The sequence below is a fragment of the Hemiscyllium ocellatum genome, chromosome 27 (genome assembly GCF_020745735.1).
Source record: "Hemiscyllium ocellatum isolate sHemOce1 chromosome 27, sHemOce1.pat.X.cur, whole genome shotgun sequence".
NCBI lineage: Eukaryota > Metazoa > Chordata > Chondrichthyes > Orectolobiformes > Hemiscylliidae > Hemiscyllium > Hemiscyllium ocellatum.
The window spans coordinates 771,145-795,151 of NC_083427.1; the positions used below are offsets into that span (position 1 = coordinate 771,145).

Genomic DNA, 24,007 nt, shown 5'->3' on the forward strand with positions numbered 1-24,007 from the left:
TGTGATTCCCGCAGTACAGAAACGTCCTGCCACATGTGAATCCACTGCTCATATAAATTATTACCTGCATGCTTAAGTACCTCATGCTGAAATGATTCTTGCAACTTTTAGGGCCTGGCAACTGCTATAGACCAATTTTCATACTCCTTGAGCTGATTATTATGCGACTGTTAAAATTCTATTCACAAAGCAATATAGATAAGTATCCAGTCTTTGAAGAGTGGCTGAGAATTATAAACGTGACTGGGAATACAATATATAAAGGGAGTGATTTGCGTCACACTTGCTGGATCAATCAACCAATATCCTGGAGCATTTGAAGAATCTTCACTTATTTTAGCAACAATGGAATTCTTGTGCTGGTGTGAAACAATGTGTAGCTGTGATTACACAGTGATACAAGCCAGAGCACAAACCTCTCGGACAGTTATTCCTTTTTCTGCTTCTGATGAACATGATTCCATAATCAACTTTCTGTCATGAATGCTGCTTCATAGAATTAACATCAATACCAATTCGTTCCATTCTGGAATTGTACAGATGTTTCACGTTGATTATAGATCAGCATGCTCACGTTTCCAATGTCACCCAAACTGGCATTGGAGATAGTGGATATATGAATGAATTTAAATTGTTAACAAATGAATATTTGTTAATGCTGTCAATATATATGGAAAATAGTAGAGAGGATTTGTTTTGATACATTGATTATAGGACTTCTGCTTCACTGACACTTTTTGTATGGCATTGAATGGGAGCTGATGGACTGTGACTACGACGTTTACGGAAGCGGCACCATTCTGACTGTGGAACCTGGTAAGTGTTCTTCTTGCTACTTATCGCTTCGATTTTGCAGTTCAGTTATTTAATAAAAATCGTTTTCTTGTTAAAACAGGCTCAACTGCACAACGTGAGATTCAGAACATTTTCTAATCGACATATTTTGCGTGCTGGAATTTATTGTCTTCCATTTCAAACTCATTTGCAGATTTTGTTTGAGCAAATATATGCTAATATACAAATATAGACGTAAATGTAGCTGAGGACAAGCCAATAGAGAATCTAAATGTTTAACTTGCTTGGCATAGAGTATATAAGATTTTATTTGCGTAGATCATGGCTTTAGCTGTTTACGCAGGAAACTGCCCAAGATATGAAGCTGTACTAAGGCATGTCAGTGTGCCATTGTTATGCAAAACTTCTAATCTGAACAACAAATCCAAGTCTAGATTGAGGAAATCTTTCTGCTAACAGTAATGTTTCGGATTGTGTCTAAAATCAATGTTTTGATAGACAATCCTCATTATTTAACATAATTTCGATTACATTAACATTATCACAAATCAGCAAATTGACTGTCCAATTTTGAAACTGGAACAATTGTAACTCACCAAACCTGGGCTTGGTGAAGGTTGATTGGAGCTGAAATTCGTCTGCTCCAATTCCACAAAATGTGAATAATTGTGCACTGATTTTACCAGTGCCCTATATCAGACAACTAGTGGAGAGTAATTTCACTGTAATTTGGCACGAATCCAGATTATCTGAAACGTGCTCTCCCAGATACATGTCCATCTGTGGGTCGAAGTTTGTTGTATTTAAGATGGTGTCGAATATTTGAGAACTTTGAACCCACTATCGCTTTAGTGTAAAATGTTTACTTGACATTAAAGTGGAAATCATGTAGCCCATCTGTACAATATTAATTCTTAGAGTGGAATAGTCTTGCCTTGCTGATAATATTAATTGCTGTCCAATTCAATTCTTTTAACCACGTCAAGCTAAATAGTCGTTTGCCTTGCCCTCATGGATTCTCAGGACATCATACCGAACGAAGTAGGATCAATAAGTCGATGTGTGCACGACAGCATTGCTTTTGTGATGCAGTCACCTTGCTGTCGTATTCTTGGACAGGTATTTACGAGTGCAGGTGATAATAGGAGAACCCCAAATCAGTAGTTCATAATTGACAACAAAGAACAAAAAGGGTCAGAAATCAGGTTTCACCTGACACAGGGGCAGAGATCAGGAAGTTTGTGATTTAAAAAGAAAACTTGTTTGACCATAACCTGATGTCGTGTGACTTTTGACCTTGTCCACCCTGTTCAGCACAGGCACCTCCGAATATAAAAAATGCAGCTTTGCCGTGGTATCAATCCCACAACAGGAAGCATTCACTGCACGAAACAACTTCTGCAATTTGGGCATTTTCAGACTAATGTGTGAACATAGAAAATTATTTTTGTGCATCTAGAGGGTGCGTAGAATAGTTTGCCCGGGCAGAAGGTTGTGTTGAGGAAAGTGTTAATCCTTTTAACGGTCCATCCCCTGAGATGTGATGGCCCTCAGGTTAAATCACCAACAGTCAGAGAGAGCAGCCCCTGTGGTCTTGTAAGAATATGGCGTCTCAGCCAATAGCTCCATTTTTTTTCAGTTAATAGTTTCTTTGGGCATTCCATGGAATGCTGAGATGATGAAAACCGAACTTCAACTGTATTTAACTGAAATAGACGACAGAGATTTTCTCTTACTGTAAACATTGAAAAAAAAATTGGATACTGTCTATGCTAGTTGCTTTGAAATGAAAAAGAAAATCCATGTTTACCAGCGGTATGAAGTTAATATCTACATTAATCACTATCTTCTCGCTAATTAGTGTCAGTGGTTCGAACTTGTTATTTCATCCGACATCTGTCAGTATTTACAGAGGTCTGTCATTTTTATAGTTCTGCCAAATATTAATCACTGTAATGCACCAGTTTGTCTGTGATGCATCCATTATGGGGTGTAGGTTTGCTCGCTGAGCTGTAGGTTTGATATCCAGACGTTTCATTACCTCCAAGTGAAGGAGGTCGCCACTGATGATGTTACCTAGCCAGGTAATGAAACGTCTGGAAATCAGACGACAGCTCAGTGAGCAAATCTACACCCTAAACCTCAACTTGAGCTACAAAACTTGCGAAATATCAATTATTTCGTGGAAATTCCTTTCCTTTCAATTAATTCTGGGAATTCTGCTTTTTAAATGAATCTTGCATGTCTAAAGTATATCTGTTCTTTAGATTTTTTTTAGAAAGGTATATGGGCTTTGCCAACTGAGGCAGCTTTCTTTTCGTTTCAACAAAGTCAGGGTACAATGCACTTTACCCTATAAGATATGGTGGAAACTGACTCCGTTCTTCATTATGATTTCGCAATTCTATTGTAGTTATTGGCAAGTTGTACCAAACCCATCGTTCAGTCCGACATGCAGTTTTATAAAAAAAAGTTACAACCTCTAGCTGCTCGACAGGGTTCATTAATTCTGCCTTTCCTTGACTGTCTTTCATATTACTGGGAAATTGTATCCGAACTTCATCTGATTTACATTATTTTAATAGACCTAATCATGGCATATCAACGTACATATGCCGCATTCAAGTATCAATTCTGTCAGGAGGGCTAGAAAGCCATTCCGACAAAGGCAGTTTTCATTCCAGGGAATTGTCAGGTAACCCTTATCTGAACGGCCTCTGATGCATTCACAACTCATGTAACTGAGATGACCAATCAGACGCAGCACACAGTCCAGGAGGAATCTTTTATGTACCTGTTTTATCTGAAAAAAAAAGCTTCTGCACATTCCCGTCCAGTTTCCCATTTGACAAATCACATCATTGTTTTAGTTTTCTTAATTATTTGCTGGCCAGATGTGCTAACGTCAAGTGATCCATCCTTTTGGACACCATCGTCTTTCTGCAACTCAGAGTTGCACAAAATGTCATCATTTTGATTGTTCTTTTCTGTTCCTCTTGCTAGATATTCATCGCTTTCACCAAATTACTACGTTGCACGTCATTTACCGTGTTCTTATTCACACGTGGCAACATATTCTTGTAGTTTAATTGGCCCTGTGATTACTTAATGCCTCTTTTTATTTTTGAGAGTTTGTTATGTTTGGCAAACGAAGCATGTCCCACTTAATCCAAAACATAAATTACGAACAGTTGCAATTCCTCCAACAGTCCCTCTGGCACACCACTTGCCAACCTTAGGATTACTCCTGCACACCTACTGTCACTTTCAGCTATTCTCCTGTCCATTTCAGTATTGTAAAGTCCTCTGTCTTTCATTATCCACTATCAACTTTGATTTGGCATTTTACTGATTATTTACGGGAACTCACCACGCACTGCAAACGACGATTCCCCTTTTATCCAGTAGATTTCTTAAACATGATTTCCCGTTCATAAAGCCGTGATTTCTTTGAACTTGTCCAGTTGCACCTTATTTTAAACAGCTTCTAACATTGCAAACTGACATTGGAGATGATTTGCAACAGTCAACACAAAATGTCAGTTATTTGAATGACATTTTCACTTTGGACGCAGGGATAATGTCATGAGGGGACAGGCAGGTCTCGGCCCGCAGCTGCAACTGTTTAGGCAGGACCGTTTCTCTGTTGCATGTCATTTCCCTGCTTTTTCCCTTCCTTCGATTTGCTGATTAATTGCATTTTCTAGAATGCTGCTTGTATTCTCTGTCATAAAAACTGTTAGAAAATAAGTGTTCTATGTATTTCTTCTCTGTTGCGTTTCACAGCATGATTTGTCAAACATTCATTTCACTTTGTAAATTATTTTATTTTCGAATAAGTTACAGGACCTCGTCCTCTCTCTTTCTTTTAACTCATTGGTTAGCTTCCTATCATATTCTGATTTTACAATCTTTCTTTCTTAATTTTCAGACATTTCATTTCCGAACATTTTAATATTCTGTTTAATTTTCTGACTTACCATCTGTTTATCCACAATCACATACGTTTTCCTGAATGTAGATATTATCTTAAACCACAGAAAGCAGTTCTGAACCTTGAAATATTCCTTACTTTTTGGAATGTACCTATTTAAGTGATCTGAAATGTCTCCACACATGTTTGCCACTTTATCATGATCGAATTCTCCTCCATCTGATTTTCCAGTTCACTTCAGCCAGCTCTGATTTCGTGTCCACAGAATATGATTTTTATTTAAAAAAAGAACCGTTGTCTGTCTCTCACATTGATTGTATTATGCAATGGAGTTAATGTTGCTGATCCCTCAGGGCGCCTTTGCAATGAGGTAATGAGTTAATCCGATCTCATTCCACCATTGCAGGATGTTCAATATATGTTGAAAACTTGCGATTCGAATGAATGATTGCAAGATCTATTTTTATGAGCTGTCTTTGCCCATCTAACTTTCGCAGTTATTTTACAGATAATTGCTTGCATAATGATTTTTTGATTTTCTGACAAGCTGTTGCAATGTCTTCCTTTATGTTCTCCCTATTATATTGTTACACATGTTGACCCAAACAATGCTCCCACAAATGACTTCTTGAAATGGCAATTTCTCAACTTTACTCAAACCCATTCCATGGGCTGCTTTTCTGAAATGGGGTCACCCCTCTCCCTTTCATAAAACAAGAACAGCAAACTCTGAAGAAATTCAGCCTTCCTGGAAGCATTGGTGGAGAGAAAGAGACAGAATATGCCTCCAGTCTGATGTGACTCTATGAATGAACTGTAGAACTTGTATAAGTTTCCTACCCCACGCCTCCCCGTCATTTCTACATCATCTGCACGAATCCAATCTATATCATCTTGTGGGAAGGATAATGTTGAAGGCCAAGAGTAGTTTCATCACCTATTGGCCTCTGTATATGCTGACTGTCAGCATGGACCTCACTAATGGCAATTCGAACTAATGCAACTCTGTTACTTGCTGGAAACTATCACAAATTGATGCTTTCACACCGCATGACGGAGAAGACATAAGCATATGCGTGAGAACATCAGTGTGCAGGTGGAATCAGTTATTATGTAGGGTATGTTGTTCCCAAGACTGATATACATAGTCATTGCCATGGATGTTATTTATAACATTTGATATCTAAATTTACAGCAAAATGATGCAGTTTGTTGACAGTGTGCTTGCTGGAGAGCACGGAACAGTGGTCATGTGTAAAAGATTCAAAGAATGTAATCAACTCAATATTTCACTCGTGGGTTGATAGCTGCTGCACTCGTGTATTATTTCATTATAAAATTTCACATGCGATATCTTCTCGTGTTATTGATGACGTGACTGTTGAGTATTGGTAGACATTGGGGATTGATTAGAAGTCAGCAATAGCCCAGTTCATAAAGCAAGAGATTGTTAATCTCGGTCTTTTGTAATAGCAAAACCATGGCTGTCGTTGAATTTGAACAAATGGAAGAGAAAATAAATTCAAAAGTATTGTCTGACTTTGAGATGAAACGTTGATGGGTGAACAAGAAGTGCAATTCAGGATCTGGGCAGCAGAGCTCAGATCAGATTTACTTGAAAGATTTTGAAGATGGGATCCCAGCATTGAGAATTGCAGAATAATCTAGAATACCTTTGAAGAGCTTGGAATTTCTGGTCACAGGTCAGCTGAGGTATTTTCGAGAGAGTAATTGATTTGATGGAACAAGCAGGTATTCCTGCTGATGGCTGTATTAAGTAATCTGGTGAGTATAACACGGTCACGAGTAAACACCAAATTGTGAACAGTGTAGTCAGCTGCATTGGTGTAGAACATATTTGTTCACGTTAGCGGTGGAAAGGGATAGATATATCGGCCAGGAGTCATATCTGGGTAGAAGCAACTTTGATGCGATTAGGCAAGATTTAGGAAGCATAGGATGGGGAAGGAAACTGCAGAGGACCAGCACAATTGAAATGTGGAGCTTATTCACGGAACAGCTACTTTGTGCCCTTGTTAATTATATACATGTCAGGCAGGATGGAAGTTGTCGGGCGAGGCAGCCGTGGTTAAGTAACGAATTTGAGTCACTTGCCAAGACAAAGAAGAAGGCTTATGTTGGGATGAGACGTGAAGTCTCAGTTGGAACACTTGCGAGTTACAAGTTAGCCAGGAAAGACTCAAAGAGGGAGCTAAGAAGAACCAGGAGGGTACATGAGAGGTCATTAGCGGATGGAATGAGAGAAAACCCTGAGGCTATCATTCGGTATATCTGGACTAAAAGAGTGACTCGAGTAAGATTAAGGGCAATCAAAGGTAGGAGTGGGAAGTTGTGCGTGGAGTCAGAGGAAATAGAAGAATGGCTAAATGAATTTTTTCCGTCAATCTTCACACAGGGAAAATACTATGTTGTTGAGGAGAATACAGAGATTCAGGCCACTAGCCTAGATGGGATTGAGGTTCACAAAGAGGAGGTGTTTGCAATTCTGGAAAGTTTGAAAATAGATAAGTCCACTGGGCCTGATGGGATTTATCCTCGGATTCCCTAGGAAGCCGGAGAGGGGATTGAAAAGCCTTTGGCTTTGATTCTGGTGTCTTAATTATCGACAAGAATAGTGCCAGAAGACTGCGAAGTAGCAAATGTCGTTCCCTTGTACAAGAAGATGAGTACAGTCAACTCTGGTAATTGTAGAGCAGTGAGCATTAGTTCGTTTGTGGGTGTAGTGTAGGAAAAGATGGTAAGAGAAAGAATGTATAATCATCTGGAGTGGATGAAGTTCATTAGGGACAGTAGATACGGTTTTGTGAAGGGTAGGACATGTCTCACAAATCTTACTGAGCGCTTTGAGAAAGTGTCAAAACAAGTGGATGAGGTTAAAGCGTTTGACGTGGTGTTTTTGGATTTCAGTAAGGTATTTGATAAGTTTCCCACGGGAGGCTATTTCAGAAAATGCAGAAGCATGGGATTGATGGTGATCTAGTGGTTTCCATAAGAAATTGACCAGATGAAAACAGACAGAGGTTGGTGGTTATTAGAAATATTCGTGCTGGAGTTCATTTAATAGTCGTGTATCACGACAATCTGTTTTGGAGGCACCGCTGTTTGTCATTTTTATAAATGATCTGGACGAGGGCGCAGAAGGATGGGTTAGTAAGTTCACGAATGAAACTAAGGTTAGTGGAGTTGTGGATAATGATTAAGGATGTTGTGGATTACATAGAGACATAGATAAGCTGCCGAGTTGGGCTAAGAGATGGAAAATGGAATATAATGGGGAAAAGCGTGAGGTGATTCACTTTGGAAGGAGTGACAGGAATGCAGAGCACTGTGTTAATAGCAATATTCTAGGTAGGGTGGATGCACAGAGAGATGTCGTTATCCATGTCCGTCCATCTCTGGAAGATATCAGCCATGTCGATAGGTTTGTTAAGAAGGCATACGGTGTATTAACTTTTATTAATGGAGGGATTGAGTTTCGGAGCCAAGAAATTATGCTGCAGCTGTGTAAAACTCTGGTGCGGCCGCACTTGGAGTACTGTGCAGAGTTATGATCACTACATTCTAGGAAGGATGGAAAGGATTCAGAGGAGATTTATTAGAATGTTGCCTGGTATGGAGGGAAGATCTTACGAGGGAAGGCTGAGGGACTTGAGGCTGTTTTGGTTCGAGAGAAGAAGGTTGAGAGGTGACTTAATTGAGACATATATGATAATCAGAGTGTTAGATAGGGCGAATAATGAGAGCCTTTTACCTTGGATGGTGACGGCTAGCACAGAGGTCATAACTTTACATTGAGGAGTGACAGATAAAGGACAGACTTCAGAGATATTCTCATTATTCAGTGAATAGTAGGGGCATGAAATGGCCTGCGCGCAACAGTAATGGAATCGCCAACGTTAAGAGCATTGAAATGGCCATCGGATAGACATATGAATGAAAATGGAATAATGTAGGTAAGATGGGCTTCAGAACAGTTTCACAGGTCGGTGCAACATCGAGAGATGAAGAGCCTGTATTGCACTGTAATGTTCCATATTCTATGTTGTATAAAAAGAAAACGTGGTCTCGTTCCCTGACAGGAATGCTTTAAATTTACGAGTTCCAATCAAAGATTGAATGGAAAGAAATCCATTTGTCTGTATTGAGAACACAGGGAATTGTTTTTGAAAAGTAAAACGTCTAAATTAAGGGAAATATTAAGCGATGTCTTTTATGATCAAGTTAAATGTTAGGTTCAAGGAATTTGGCTCCAGAAGGAGGGAAGTTCACAGAAACAGTGTGTACTTTATACAACAGCAAGGCGCGAAACATTTTGAAAGCTAATTTTAGGGAAAAAAATGAGGTTGTGGGAATTAAGAATAAGATTTCAGCTATAAAATAAGCGTGAACTGTTCATTTCTACTCCCTGGTGGAATTCTGACAACTGTGATAGAAATCACAGTTCGACGATGGGGAATTGATCTATGTGTGCTGCCAAACTGTACAACGTGTTGGCGAGAACCGGGGAAACAGTCTGATGATTAGAACTGGACCATTTAGGAGAAATTTGAGAAGACATTTGTTCACCTAAAGAGTGGTGAGAATGTGGATTTTATTATCACAAGAAGTAGTTGATACTAATATATTGGATGTGCACAACAAGGGGCGAGACATAGCACTTGGAGGGAACAGAGTAAAATGTTGTGGGGAGAAAGCAGGATGAGGCAATTGATTTGGACCATTAGTAGGACCAAGAAGGATGTCAGAGCTGGCTCGAAGGTCTGATTGGCCTGCTCCTGTCCCTATATTCTATGCTTCCATTTTTCGATATAGTAGAGATTCTACTTGAGTAAGGAACAATTTTGCTCCCTCAAGTACTTGAACAAGGCCTCCAGATTCCTTTTGTCTCTGGTGTGTAATCGTACTTTTGTTGACTTATCAAAACCACAATGATATCAAAATGAAAAGCTTTCTCAAAATTATTTCCTGATTATTACATGAGATCAAATTGTCTCGTTAGCAAGAAATGTAAAACAGATTATTGGAAATAAATAATTAATATTTCAAGACTTGGTTTTTGTTTTAAAATAGAAAGAAATGCTTTAATAAGTAGATGGGACAAGGTTTAGGGAGCCGTATACAGAACGTCGAGTCTCGGAGGTTGAAAGTACATTGATTAGTTTTTTGGACAGTTGAAATGAGGAATTCTTCAGAGGCTAGTGCATCAGAACAAATGTCTCACTCGATTTCAGCTGGAGGAAATGTTAGAGTTGGAGTTGAGTGAAGCCATTGAGAGGTTGAGGAAAAGGAAGAGAAATCTGAAATCGAGGGATTGTTTGGTATGGCGAACTTACATCACAAAGCAGAGAGCCGGTCCTATGTACTTGGCCTGAGATTAAGACATTGGCAGAAGGCGATTAGAAGACCCAAAGTTAGAAAGTGGGAGTTTGGCCAGGGATGAATTTTCTAGATTGTACAAATTTGTATTCATGTTTGAGCAGTAGATAAGCTCACCGTCAAATCAGACAGTGAAGTTAGATATAAAAATAGGTTGTCTTAACGAGGAAGTTGAGTGGCGACCATTAGGAGGTTTATAAAATCATGAGAACAATGTAAAATGTAAATATCGAAGTACATTCCCAAAGGGATATGAGTCCAAATCTAGAATGGATAGTTTTAAGGTGAGATGGAAAAGATTTAAAGGAATCTGCGGTTCAGGTTTTTTATGTCTGCACAGAGCGTGGTGTGTTTATGAAATGACCTTCCAGAGAAAGTGGTAGAAGTGGTACTGTAACAAAATTAAAAATGATTTTCGGAAGGTAAATGAAGAGGAAATGTTTGTAGAATATGGCCCAAGTATCAGCAAATGAAGAAGGCCCTTGGAATGCTTTCCGTTATTGGTCAGTGCACTGAGTATGAGTTGGTAGGTCATGTGACAGCTGTACACGATAGTGCTTCGGCCGCTTTTGGAATATTGTCTGTAGTGCTGGTCTCTACAGCTTTTGGAAGAACGTTCTGAAAATTGAAAGACTTCAGAAACGATTTACAAGGATGTTTCTAGGGTTGAAGGATTTGAGCTATAGGAGAGCTGAATTGGCTGGGAGTATTTCCCTTGGTGCGTCAGAAGCTGATTTGTGACCATATCAAAGTTTATAACATTATGGATGGTAATGAGAACTTAAATAGACAATGTATTTTCCCCTGTGTGAGGGAGTCCAAAGATGGAGGGTGAAGGATTAAGGTGAGAGCGGAAGATATGAAAGACTTCTAAACGATAGTTTTTTTTCTCACTGAGGATGGTGCATGTATGGATTGAGCTACCAGTTGGAGGTTTGCAAAATTCCATGATTCAAATCGCACTTGAATGGGTAAATGAATAATAAGTGTTTAGAAGGATACAGGCCAAGTGCTGGCAAATGGGACATGACTAATTTCAGATATCTGGTCGGCATGGAAGAATTTGACCAAAGCGTTTGATTCTTTGTTATCAATGATTCTATGACCCAAATGTCACATGTTCAATTTAGAAAAACTGTTCAGCGTGGACGAATTTGACTGAAATGTTTCTTTCTGCTCCTTGGACTCTATCAGTCGAACAAGTGTGGAGCTCACCTCAAGGTTACATATGATGCCAACGTTACGAGGAACCTTGTATAGCAACATGATGTTCTGGTACAATAATAATATTATTTTTTGGGTATGATTTGAGAGTAATCGATTGTACATGATATCACCGAAACAATGTAGCCATCTATACACAAGAGAGTAAGTCTTAATTTGTAATTTTAGGCATACAGCCTTCTCCACCAGTCATCAGTCTACATTACTCTGCAACTGAAGAACAGAGGGCAAACGGATTTCTTCAGCTGATTTGTCTCATCACCGGGTACTATCCTGAAAGAATTGCATTGACCTGGCAGAAGAACGGAAATACCATAAGTTCTGGCGTTACAACTACGTCTCCAACGAAAACAGCGACCAATGATTTTAGCTCTACAAGTTTGCTGAAAGTGCCACTGCAGGAATGGAACAGCGGCTTTGTGTATAGTTGTCAAGTTTCTCATTCTGCTTCCAATAGTAACCAGAGAAAAGAAATTAGTTCAACATCGGGTAAGAAAACTAAACAAACTCACAAGCTCACATTCATTACCATAATCAGTTTTGTCATAAATATTAGACAAGATGGAAAATTATTTTGTTGGTTTATTACTGCGGATGAAGCATTCTTGAATTAGTTGCAGTGAGTAATATCAATGGGAATTTGTAGTCCAGAGAAATGTTACAGCAAAAATGAGTCGAAATGAACCAGGTACCTAAACCCGCTCTTTCAAAAAGATAGTTGAGAATAACCTCTGAAACCCTTTGCTCTGTATCGGTCTGACCAAAATAACCAAAGTTCTTGGAAAAAGACAGAGGAAAAAGACAGATATAGAGCCATTATGAAGAAAGCAAGTGAATGAAAGAGATTAGTGAGCAAACCTCTTAACTGACAAGTTTAGGCAGAGTTTCTGGATATGCTCGCTATTCAAAATTCTTTATACAACGTGGTAGTCCCCCGCTTTTTCTTATTTTCCGAGTCAATTCAGAGTAGCAAAATAAAGCCTTGACACTGCACACACTTCATCACAAAGGAATCATTTTCAACAATGCGTATTTCTAAAGCTGTGGCTAGTGAGGATTTAGTATTGTCTGTTGCCGATTGTTGCCATGCAATTGTAGAAAGGATGTATTTGGGGGGGGGGGGTCGGGGGGGGGGGGGGAGAATGTTCAGAGTAGCTTAGGGGAGAGATAAGTTGTCTGGTGGAACGGAGATAGAAATTTGTTATTGGAAGGGGTGCGACAGAAACAACAGGTATGCGCCAATATGTTTATTTGGAACATTTATTATATAGATCATTTTTTAGGCAGGACTTTAAAATACCCATTGGTGATAACGATCTCAATGACCTTCTGTGCTTAAAATGCATCGACCATCACGATGTGGTAAATTTTCTCTGTCTCTACCGGTCTTCCTTGCTCTACAACTCTCTTTTATTCCTGTCAGTTTTTTCCTCACACACAAACAAACCCATGACACACGAGAGAGAGAGAAAGAGGGAGAGAGACGGTTGCATTTTTCATCCCTTCCTTGTTCACTGATTTTGACATTCTTGTTGCAGTCCTGATTACATTATTGGATCAGGGACCAGAATCTGAATCTCTGATTTCTCTCTGACAGAGATAGCTGTATTATTGAGGGATCCATTGGTTGAAGAAATCTGGATCAATAAAAGTGCCATTCTGGTTTGTGAAGTGCTTTCTACAGTTTCCAGTGGGGTAGTTATCTCTTGGATGGTGGATGGAAAGGTGCGGAATGAAGGCGTTCAAATTGAAGCAGCGAACAGAAACCAATATGTGACAATCAGCCGCTTGACTAGCACCGTGGACGAGTGGCAGAGTGGGGTGGAATACACATGTTCTGCAAAACAGGATCAATCATCACCCGCAGTATCAAAACGAACAAGAATGGCAAGAGGTTGGTGACAAGAACTATGTATTTGTACATGTCATTTTATGAGCGAGGAAATACTAAAAATATATGTACTTCTATTACAGTTAAATCAATGAAGCCATATATCCGCCTCCTGCCTCCATCACCAGAAGAAATTCAGAACAGCAGCTCTGCTACTCTCACATGTTTGCTGAGAGGATTCTATCCTGACAAAATAAGCGTTTTCTGGGAGAAAGATGGAGCTTCTGTCAACGAGAACATCACCAATTTCCCCACTGCTCTGGAACAGGACCTGACCTACAGCGCACGGAGCCTCCTCATTTTACCTGCAGCGGAATGGAAGAGTGGCGCAAAATACACCTGTACTGCCTCGCATCCACCTTCACAGTCCACTGTGAAAAGGGTCATCAGAAGCCCGAAAGGTAAGGACAGTGTTCTAGCAACCATGTTCAACATTAACACATTGTGTTAAATATCAACAGAACATGAAATCTTAACCAAACATTCTAAGGTTCCAGCAATTTTAAAGTGCACAAGATCTCTGGGAATGAAACACCTTTATCAAACTGTACATGGCTATGAGGTAAACAGCAGAAGCAATAACATCCACAAGCGCATGGTCTCAAGGAGTGTGAAGACTGCTGATATTAAAAAAAGGAAGGAACCTCTTGTGGCGCATTGCCCTCTTGTGGCATCCTGGACCAAGATGCTTGTGTTTACTTTCCACCTCCTCCAGAGTTGTGTGTTGAGGTGTCTGAACAGGTTGACGAGAAAAATAGGTTAACTAAAAACTTATGTTAAGAGAAAGGGCTGAAACACAAGGTTAATGCTTGAAGGCGTGTTGTCTTTCGAGAACAATGAAATTTGTTGAGAGGATGATTGTGTCGAAATGATTTTGTGTTTTGCTTGCTTCTGTCACTGCTTCATGCTCCTCCTTTGATACCAGCTCGAGCGGTTGCTGACAGTCAACTGAAAGGTACTTAGAAATGCAAACATTTCTCGACGAGTAGAATTCATGCACATGAATTAATGTGTGCATTGGAAGGATTATATTATTCAGCCCTTTGACCATGGAGATCACATGGAGGACAGTGACAATGGATGTTGTAGATTACCGATGGACAGAGGTAAGATGCAGCCCTGGATTGAGGGTGCCAAGTGGAATTTAATGCGGAAAGCTGTGAGGTGGTTCACTCTGGAAATAGTTAAATGTGTCAAGAGTACAAGGGGTACATGGTGAGATGTTTGATGCAGAGAAACCTTCTCTCAAGAAGAAAATTGGTAAGACGGGATAGTACTGCAATAACAACAAAATAGAATTGATTTCGGAAGTCTGAATTGAAAAATAATATTTCGAAGAGGAAGAGCAGGAACGGCAGAATCTATGTAGAGAAAAATAGGTGCAGATGAGCAGAGGGATCTCAATGTCCATGTGCAGAGATCCTTGGAAGTTGCCACCCATGTTGATAGAGTTATTAAGAAGAATTAAGCTATTTTAGTTTTGATTGGTAGAGGGAATGAGTTTCGGAACCATGAGTTCATATTACCTCTGTGAAAAACTCTGGTGCGGCCACAGTTGAAGTATTGCGTAGAGTTCTCGTCACCACACTATAGGAAGGATTTGGAAGTTTTGTAAAGGGTTCAAAGGAGATTTACTGGGATGCTGCCTGATACAGAGGCAAGTTCTTATCAGAAATGCTGATGGACGTGAGAATGTTTTCGTCAGAGTGAAGAAGTTTGGGATGTGACTTCATTGAGATATATAAGATAATCAGAGGCTAAGATAGGGTGGACAATGAGAGCCTTTATCTTCGATTGGCAATGGATAGCACGCAGGGACATAGCTTTAACTTAAGTGTGATAGACACGGACAGAGGTCTGAGGTAGTTCCTTTACTCACAGAGTAGTAGGAGCATGGAACGCACTGCCTGCTACAGTCATTGACTCGCAAACTTGAAAGACATTTACATGGTCATTGGATATGGATATGGACGAGAATGGCATAGGGTAAGTTAGATTGGCTTCAGAGTTGTTTTACAGGTCGGGGAAAGATCGAGGGCCGAAAGGCTTGCACTGCGTTGTAATGTTCCATGTTTCATATTCTAGATGATTAATTTCATTTTGATCAGTATTTTTTTCACAATTCCATTCCCGCCTCTATCACTTAATTGCATGAGCTGAAAGGTTTTGAAAAAGCAAGACTATTTGGATGGAACTGATCATGGAACGTAAAATATGAACCACCTATTGAGGAAGAAATGGTAATGGAGCGCAACTGAACTCAGGTCGCGAATCGACAAATTCATGTTAACAGTCTGCTAGGTTGAACAGAGTCGCAGCGGAATAGATGAACTCAGGACAGCCAGAGGAAAAGCAAGTATTCATACTTAAGAGTTTGGAATGCGAGACAGTAATATTAATCAACAAGAGAGTAGTTTTTTCAATATTCTCCCTCCCAGACAACCTGACAGAGGCAGTGACATAACAGAGGAACTGCATAAGCTTTGCAATATGCGCACAAAATAAAATTATGCCGTTTGAAGTACAGAATAGACATGAAGCATCATTCCTCACAAGTATTATTGAAACTTTCAGAGATAACCCGTTCTGTGAATTTTGTAATTGTACGAAAATTTAAGGTAACAATACAAGCAGAACATTCAAGAACCTTCTTTTCATTTGTACTTTACGTCATGCACAAAGAAAGTAACTGTTATTGTACTAAGAGCAACCATTTTTCCTTTAGCAATCTAGAAGCATGCTTTCCCCTACGTTATGCATTCCTTTAAAATTATCACGATTCTGAACAACTGTTAGTTTTGGCTATTCCCAACACCAGAGTTGAGAACTGAAAGACATGTGCTCGCAATATTTTAGATTTCCTCACTTAACACTCTTCAAAGATGAGTAATATGAAAAACATCTCTTGAATGGGTCCTTGACTGGAACTGAATCATGCAGCAAGTATCTTTTATTTTCAAATAAAAGCCTGCCTAGGAAATAGGGAGCAAAGTCAGTTGAAAGGATGCAATCAATAAAATGCAGTTTGATACCAGTTCAATTTCTCCATGAGTTTTTCTGACACAGAGCAAATAATGTAAGCTCATGTACAGGGGACACATATGATATGTGTTTGCTCGTCTGGGATTGGATTCCGATAAATGCAGTTCATGTGGCAGCAACTGTCTTCTGACATTGGTAACTGCAATAGGTGAAAATGTGCAGCACTCGAATGGAGACATTAGACCTCAGTATACCCAAGGCAGAGCAGTTTCCAAATTGTTCAAGATTATATCAGAAATATTACTGAAGGCTTACCATAATATTCAGAGTGAATGCAACCAGTACGAAAAGGAAGACACAGCATCTGATTAACTAAGCCTAAACGATCTCAGAAAACAGATAACATATCGCAGTAAGTAAAACTATTTCCAACTCTAGTAGTGTTTTGGAATTGATTTCGATATCGCAGCCTGAAAACATGCATTCTTTTCTGTTTCCAGGTGATTGCCGTCAGACAGATATTGCTGTCCATCTACTGAAACCTCCGTTCGAAGAGATTTGGACACAAAAGACAGCGACCATTGTGTGTGAAATCATTTACAGCAACTTAGAAAACATCAACGTTTTCTGGCAGGTGAATGGGGCTGAAAGAACAAAAGGAGTCAAGACAGAAAATCCTGTTTGGAACGGAAGTAAATTCACCATTTTGAGCAAACTTAAAGTCATTGCGTCAGAGTGGGACAGCGGTGCCGAATATGTTTGCTTGGTAGAAGACAGTGAATTACCAACACCAGAGAAAGCTTCTCTCAAGAAGAAAATTGGTAAGTCGGGATAGTACTGCAATAACAACAAAATAGAATTGATTTCGGAAGTCTGAAATGAAAAAAAATATTTCGAAGAAACAGAGCAGGAATGGCAGAATCTATGTAGAGAAAAATAGGGTTAACCTTTCCAGTCCAGTATGTATCTTCCTAAAAATAGTAATTTACGATATTTTGATATAAGCCTGACTCATAAACTAGTTCAATGGAAAAAGAAATCCTGTCAAACCATTAATGCATTACAGTAAATGGCCCCAAATCAGCAGCAGCAAGTGGCTCATTGGTTTTCACTGCTGCCTCAGGGCACAGGTTCAATTCCAACTCTGTGGAGAGGGTTCCCAAGTTGACGTGGGCTTCCATTGCGAGCTCCAGTTCTCGTCGACTATGTGCAAGTTAGATGGAATGGCAATGGGGTACGTGCTTTTGTCGGGAGTGGGTCTTGGAGGGATGCTCTTTGGCGTGTGGGTATGGACTTGTTGGGCCAAATGGCTTGTTAAAACGCTATGAGGAAATCATGGAAAGTCAATAGCCGTGGCTTCTTCTTTAATGAAAATGAGCGTGAAGAACTGTAAGTGGATGAATCATTTGCACCCCACGAATGGCAATCTTTACAAAATGTATGATTGGATCCAAGATTTAAACCAGCAAAGTAGGGGACATGAAATGCTGTAGCATTCAGAAATATTTGCAGTCTGACAGATACTAAATATTTTATAAACTATATGCATTACTAGCAATGAAATTCTAACACAGATGTAAGATGGTCTCAGCTAAACAAACATCACTCTCTTTGCAGACGACCAAATGCGTCCGCCTCAGGTTTATCTCCTGCAGCCATCGACAGACGAGATTGACGCTGAGAATTCAGCGACCCTTATGTGTCTCGTCACCAGCTTTTACCCAGCTGAGATCTACATTGGCTGGATGGCTAATGACACCCTTTTGGATAGCGGGTACCGAACCCAATTGGATAGCCAGGCGGGGAATGGTTCCAACTTCGTGACCAGCAGGTTGAGAGTCACAGCGGCGGAATGGAACAATGACATCACTTACTCCTGCTTAGTGGGGCACCCATCCCTCAGCCGGGAGTTAATCAGGAGTACAAATAAATCTCATGGTAAACCGACAGCTGTCAATGTTTCAGTCGTACTAAGCGATATTGTTAAAACCTGCACATAACTTGCAGTGATTGACTAACTGTTTTCCATAGATAGGTTCATGTTACTATGGTAATAACTGTTAGAGTAACTGTTTAAGCATTTTCAATTCATTGCACGCATCAGTCACATTTAAGATCAGTGATCACTTTTGTAAAAAAGAAAGCAGCCACTGTTCCAAATTACATCTGTTGGTAAAAGATAATTAAGCTTAGACTCTGAAATGTAAAGAAAGCATTGTCTTTTAATTCTGATCGTTCTGAAGATCGCTTGAAACGTTCCACCCCGCTACTGCAGGAAAAATACACCGTGTTTAAGTCTGTATGTGGCTCCGATGGTTGTAATAAATGCAGAATGGAAATACTTTGACTTACTTATTCTTGGTTTGCATGTATTGTACTTCCAGAAAGATGATTTTGACATTGATTGAAATGTGTGTGATACCCACTTGTGAGAAGTCAGCACTACAGCTTGTTTACACGTGCAGACCTTTAGAGCCACTCGGCTTCACTCTGAGTAAGCCACACTGATCCTCACCATTTTTGGCTGCACTCCTCCATCATGCAGAGCCAATGGGCAATTGCGTGGTTAAATAAAATGATTGAAGATATTGTGGTGTCAACTTGTTCAGTGTTGCGAATCAGTTCTCCAAATTGGTCTGACCTTCATGTAGCCAGTCTTGGAAAGCACTCTACGTCCAGTCGTGACGTCCAGTCATAGTCTGTCGTATTTGTGTTGCATTTTCACAAGGATCCCTGCTTGAGCCCTCATCCTCAGCAGGCTACACGCATTCCATCACAGAGATCATGCTAGCAAGCTCAGACTCCATTTCGACACTGATATCACATAATTCTCTCTCACAACCGTCTATTTTTCCTCTGTGTATGTCTAATACATTCGCAGACATGACATAAAATCAAACAATGCTTAATCCACAATCATTGCCCTTTTGTCTGTCGACAACTCAGGTTCGTCACTCATTGGCATCATTCAGCTTTTGTCCATTTCCTGTGGTGACAGTTGTTTTCTTTTCTGACTTGAAATTCGACATAAATGGAATATTTAAGTCCATCAATCAACCCAAACGAAGACTGCCATTTTCTGGTTTGTGTGCTTTCACCAAAATCATATGATTCAAACTGACTGTTTCACCCATTCGTTGTCTGCTATATATCTTTCACTCTCTATAGTCTTAAATTTACACCAAACTGAATTACCAGGTATATGAATTCGTTGAATTTCCCATTTACCCAACACTACTGAACTTTTCAACCATGTCTATTAATACTTCCCGTGCAAAACGCTTCCTCACTTATCAAAATAATATTCAGTGAGTCAAATTCGTGTTTGGATACCCTTGCATTCATTTAACCTGTCTTTGCATGTATTCCATAGAACATAGAACATAGAACAATACAGTGCAGAACAGGCCTTTCGGCCCTAAATGTTGCACCAACATGTGGACTTTTCTCAGCTCGTCCCCATACACTATCCCCAAATCATCCATGAGCTTATCTAAGGATTGTTTAAATCTCCCTATTGTGGATGAGTTGACTACCTTAGCATGTAGGGAATTCCACGCCCTTACCACTCTCGTGTAAATAACTTGCCTCTGACATCAATCTTAAATCTATCACCCATTAATTTGAAGTTATAATACAGTTATAATTCTGATACAGTATGAAGAATTTCACTCTTACAGCATCATTCCTGCGTCAGTGTAAGAATCGTTGCTTCGAACGTCACCCGTGAAGAAACTCCACACTAACCCTAAATATTAGCAGGCGAAATCAGAGTCCACCTGGAAACATCCATTTGAAGTATTATATGTGGATGCAAATCCATTATCAATCAGCTGATTCTATCGTTGGTGTAATAGAGTTATGTCATTTCCAACCTGTGCACCAAACAGACCATTTTCCATGTATCAGTAGGTCTCCCAGCATCTGTGGAGAGAAAGCATTATTATTTTGTTCACGTGACCTTTATTAAAACCAACGAGGAAGGGTCACTCGAAACGAAATGTTATCTCTGAGTTATCTCCACCGATGCTGACAGTTGGATTGGTATATAAATAGGAATGATTTATAAGGATATGGGTCAAGTGCTGGCAGGCCGGTCTAGATTGGGTTGGGATATCTGGTTGGCATGGACGGGTTGAACCGGAGGGTCGGTTTCCATGCTGTACATCTCTATGACTCTATGACTGTATGTCCTGAGTCTTTTGAGCAATTTTTACTTTAGTTTATGATTTGCAAGATCAACAGATTTTTTTTTACTTTTTTATTTAAAGTGTCATGGCTGAAATAGTGCACACAATAAGCTGAAACCAATGCAGCAATCTGGAGAGTTGGTTGGCAGGCTTGTGTCTAGATTCAACTGCATCTATGATGCCTCTTCTCCCCCCAAAAAACTAAATTTTGACATGGGAGGAAAAACTGTTGAGCAAAGCATTTGAAACATTCCGAATCTGCAAGGCACAAATTTCACATTGGCTATTCTGATTCGAAGTTTTTCGTGAGGTTATGTGTTCTGAATAGTTTATGAGGGAAGAATGCAAAGGATTGTGGTTCTGAAATGTATACATGACCACGAAAGCCTACGCCATTGGTCAGGTGTAAGATAGCACGCTCAGGTCACCTGCTTTGGTAAACATACATGTCTGAACAGCTGGTCATGAATGTGATGAAATGTTTTGACATTCAGCAGATTTCGCAGTTTCAGGACATGAAATACTTATTTTCAGTCGATTGTATCTCTGCTTTGCTTTTCGATGTGACAAAACTCCATGTTGAAAGGCATATCTGTGCGTGGATAGATCTGTTCAACGTGATGTGACAACTGTTCGTGCTGGATTGGTGATTGGAGAGTTCATTTTCAATTGTCTGTTCTGTGTATCTGTACATGAGGCTGTCTCTGAGTGGGAAAATTTCGAAACAAGTTTTGCTTTTGATGAGTTTCCCCGTGGTAGGCAATTACACAAAATATTGAGGCATGGGATTGAGTGTGCTTTCACGGTTTGGATCAAAAATTGGCGAGCTGAAAGAAGAAGGTGGTGCTTGATGGGAAATATTCTTCGTGGAGTTCAGTTACTAGTGGTGTACTGCAAGGATATGTTTGGGGTCCACTACTGTTTGTCATTCTTATAAATAACCTAGGTGCAGCATAGAAGGATGGCTCAGGAAATTTGTGGCTGACACTAAGGTCGGTAGATTTGTGGATTGTGCCAAAGGATCTTGTGGATTACAGAGAGACAGAGATAAACTGTAGAGCTATGCTCAGATGCGACAAATGGAGTTTAATGCGGAAAGGTGTGATGTAATTGACTTTGGAAAGAATAGCAGGAATAAAGAGCACTGGGCTAATAGTAAGATTCTTGGTTGTGGAGAGGAACAGAGAGATCTCAGTGTCCATGTACACAGATGCTTGAAAGTTGCCTCCCATGTTGATAGGGTTGTTAATAAGACATACAGTGTGTTAGCTTTATTTGTTAGAGGGATTGAGTTTCGGAGTCATACGGTCATGCTGCAGCTTTGCAAAACTCTGGTGTGGCCGCACTTGGAGTATTTTGTACAGTTCTAGTCACCGCATTATAGGAAGGATGAGGAAGATTTGGGAAGGGTTCAGACGATATTTACTCTGACTTTGCCCGGTATGAAAATAAGACCTTATGAGCAAAGTCTGACCGACTTGAGGGTGTTTTCAAGAGAGAGAAGAAGGTTGGAGGTGACTTAATTGATACATACAAGATAATCAGATAGTTAGATAAGGTGGACAGTGAGATCATTTTACCTCGGATAGCAATGGCTCACTCGAGAGGACATAGCTTTAAATTGCAGAATGATAGTTTCTGGACACTTGTCTGAGGTAGTTGCTTTACTCAAAAAATAATAGGGGATTGAACGCACTGCCTGCAAGAATAGCAGACTCGCCAACTTAATGACACTTAAATGGTCATTGGCTCGGCATATGGACGAGAATTGAATAATGTTGTTTAAATATACTTCCGATTGATTTCACAGGTCGGTGCTACATCGATGGCCTTGTACTGCACTATAATCTTCTATGTTCTGTGTTCTTTGTGGGATCTGGTTCTGCAGTGGCTGCTTTGTTGTATATTAGAAATACCGTGCTGTATACTGTCCAGCTATTCCGTGCTGGTGGGGGTGCAGGTAACCACAGTAGATTCCTCAGGTCATGTAATGGGGTATCTATCCATGTCGGAAACTACTGACATGCTGCTACTAACAAGAATCTGTACATGTACAATCTTGCGTAACATGATGACAATACAAACGGCGAAGCTTTTTATGTGGTATCTGTTCATGCTAAAAAAGACACTCATTTACTGAGGGTTCCCTGACATTACGTTTTGGTTAGTTGTTGAATTATGAAAGCCACCATTCTATGTCAGGTATTTGAAGCATACGGTTTGGATGGACAGAACTGAAACAAAGTTTGGGAATTGCCTTCTATCTATTTCTCAATTTTGCAGTCGAGATCCGCTGTGCCATCGTAACCCGTCACTTTCATTGTTCTCTCCTCAGTAATTCGATAGCAACTCACCCAACTCCACTGAAGTCTTGTTATCAATTGCATATGCGTAAACTAAACTGATTTGCTTTTGGGATGCGATAGATGCCAGTTGCAGCTGTTGCTGAGAACACACAGCAGATCAGTTCAAACCGAAATGGCATTGACAGACTAAAGCACTGGACGTGAGCTTTGAATACATTCTGTGAAGCAGTTTATTTTGTGACAAGTAAGGACACTTCTGCGATCACGATTGTTTTGGATGAAATGTCCAAATGCCTGAATACATTATGAACACTAATTTCTTCACATTAACTATACTGGTGTGAATTCAAGATTTCTTGATGACAGACATTATATTGTTATGAATTAAGGTTTCATTAATTTGAAGAACACATTGCATCAGTTGAAATGGAATGCCTAAACTATCTTTCTATTGTTGGACGATTATATCAAGTGATGCAGTGTAAGAAACAACATTTGTGCACTCATTATTCCTAAGCTGCTTCAATGATTATGAGGATACCATACAAGATTTCCAGCATTGTCAGTGGCAATTAACTACGTGGGTCGTGATAAGAAAGCAAGGAGGCTCCAAACTGATATGGACAGTCTGATGCCTGGGCAAGAAGAGATCAGATGGATTATTTTGTAGATTAATAACAAGTTTATCCTCTTTTTCATAACGGCCTTCAATGAGGAGTATCTCTGAAAAGCCAGGAGAATGGGAAATGTTCATGCTAAAAGGGAATTGTGAGTCTGACTATATTAGTTATTGAAATCTAACAAATGCAAGAAAGAGATGGAATGCTGAGAGGGTTGGTGTAAAGACAACAATCAATAAAACGAAGGAGTCGAGCATTGCCTTGTGGAAGTGAAGCTGATGGCATGCCCTTGTCTGCATCAATAGTGCGGAGATGAGGTTCGTCCACAGTGTCAAGGTTCTGGAAGTGATTCCGACCAACAACCTGTCTGGTCTATCCATGTCGTCTCAATGTTCAAGGGAACAAAAGAGCATCTCTACTTCCTCAGGAGGCTGAAGGAATTTTGACATGTCCACAACCACTCTTAAAAATTTTCACAGATGCACCATCGACAACCTTCTCTGTGCATGCATCATAGTGCGATTTGGTAACAGCTTCTCCCATTACCACAAGAAACTGCAAGAGTCATGAATACAGCCCCGTCCATAACATAACCCAGCCTTCCAGCATTGAAGACGTGTTGATTTTCCATTGTCTTGGGAAACCAACCAATTGAATCAAAAACCGCT

General features: G+C 39.9%; 1 gene segment (V, D, J or C); it reads left to right on the plus strand.

The window, feature by feature from the left end:
• LOC132828616 (Ig heavy chain C region-like) overlaps nucleotides 1-24,007 on the plus strand; it is a 35,320-nt gene that overhangs the window by 1,006 nt on the left and 10,307 nt on the right. Inside the window, 5 exon segments of the C gene segment in view lie at nucleotides 11,519-11,839; nucleotides 12,948-13,244; nucleotides 13,325-13,642; nucleotides 16,724-17,044; nucleotides 17,841-18,161. Coding sequence covers nucleotides 11,519-11,839; nucleotides 12,948-13,244; nucleotides 13,325-13,642; nucleotides 16,724-17,044; nucleotides 17,841-18,161 — 1,578 coding nt within the window.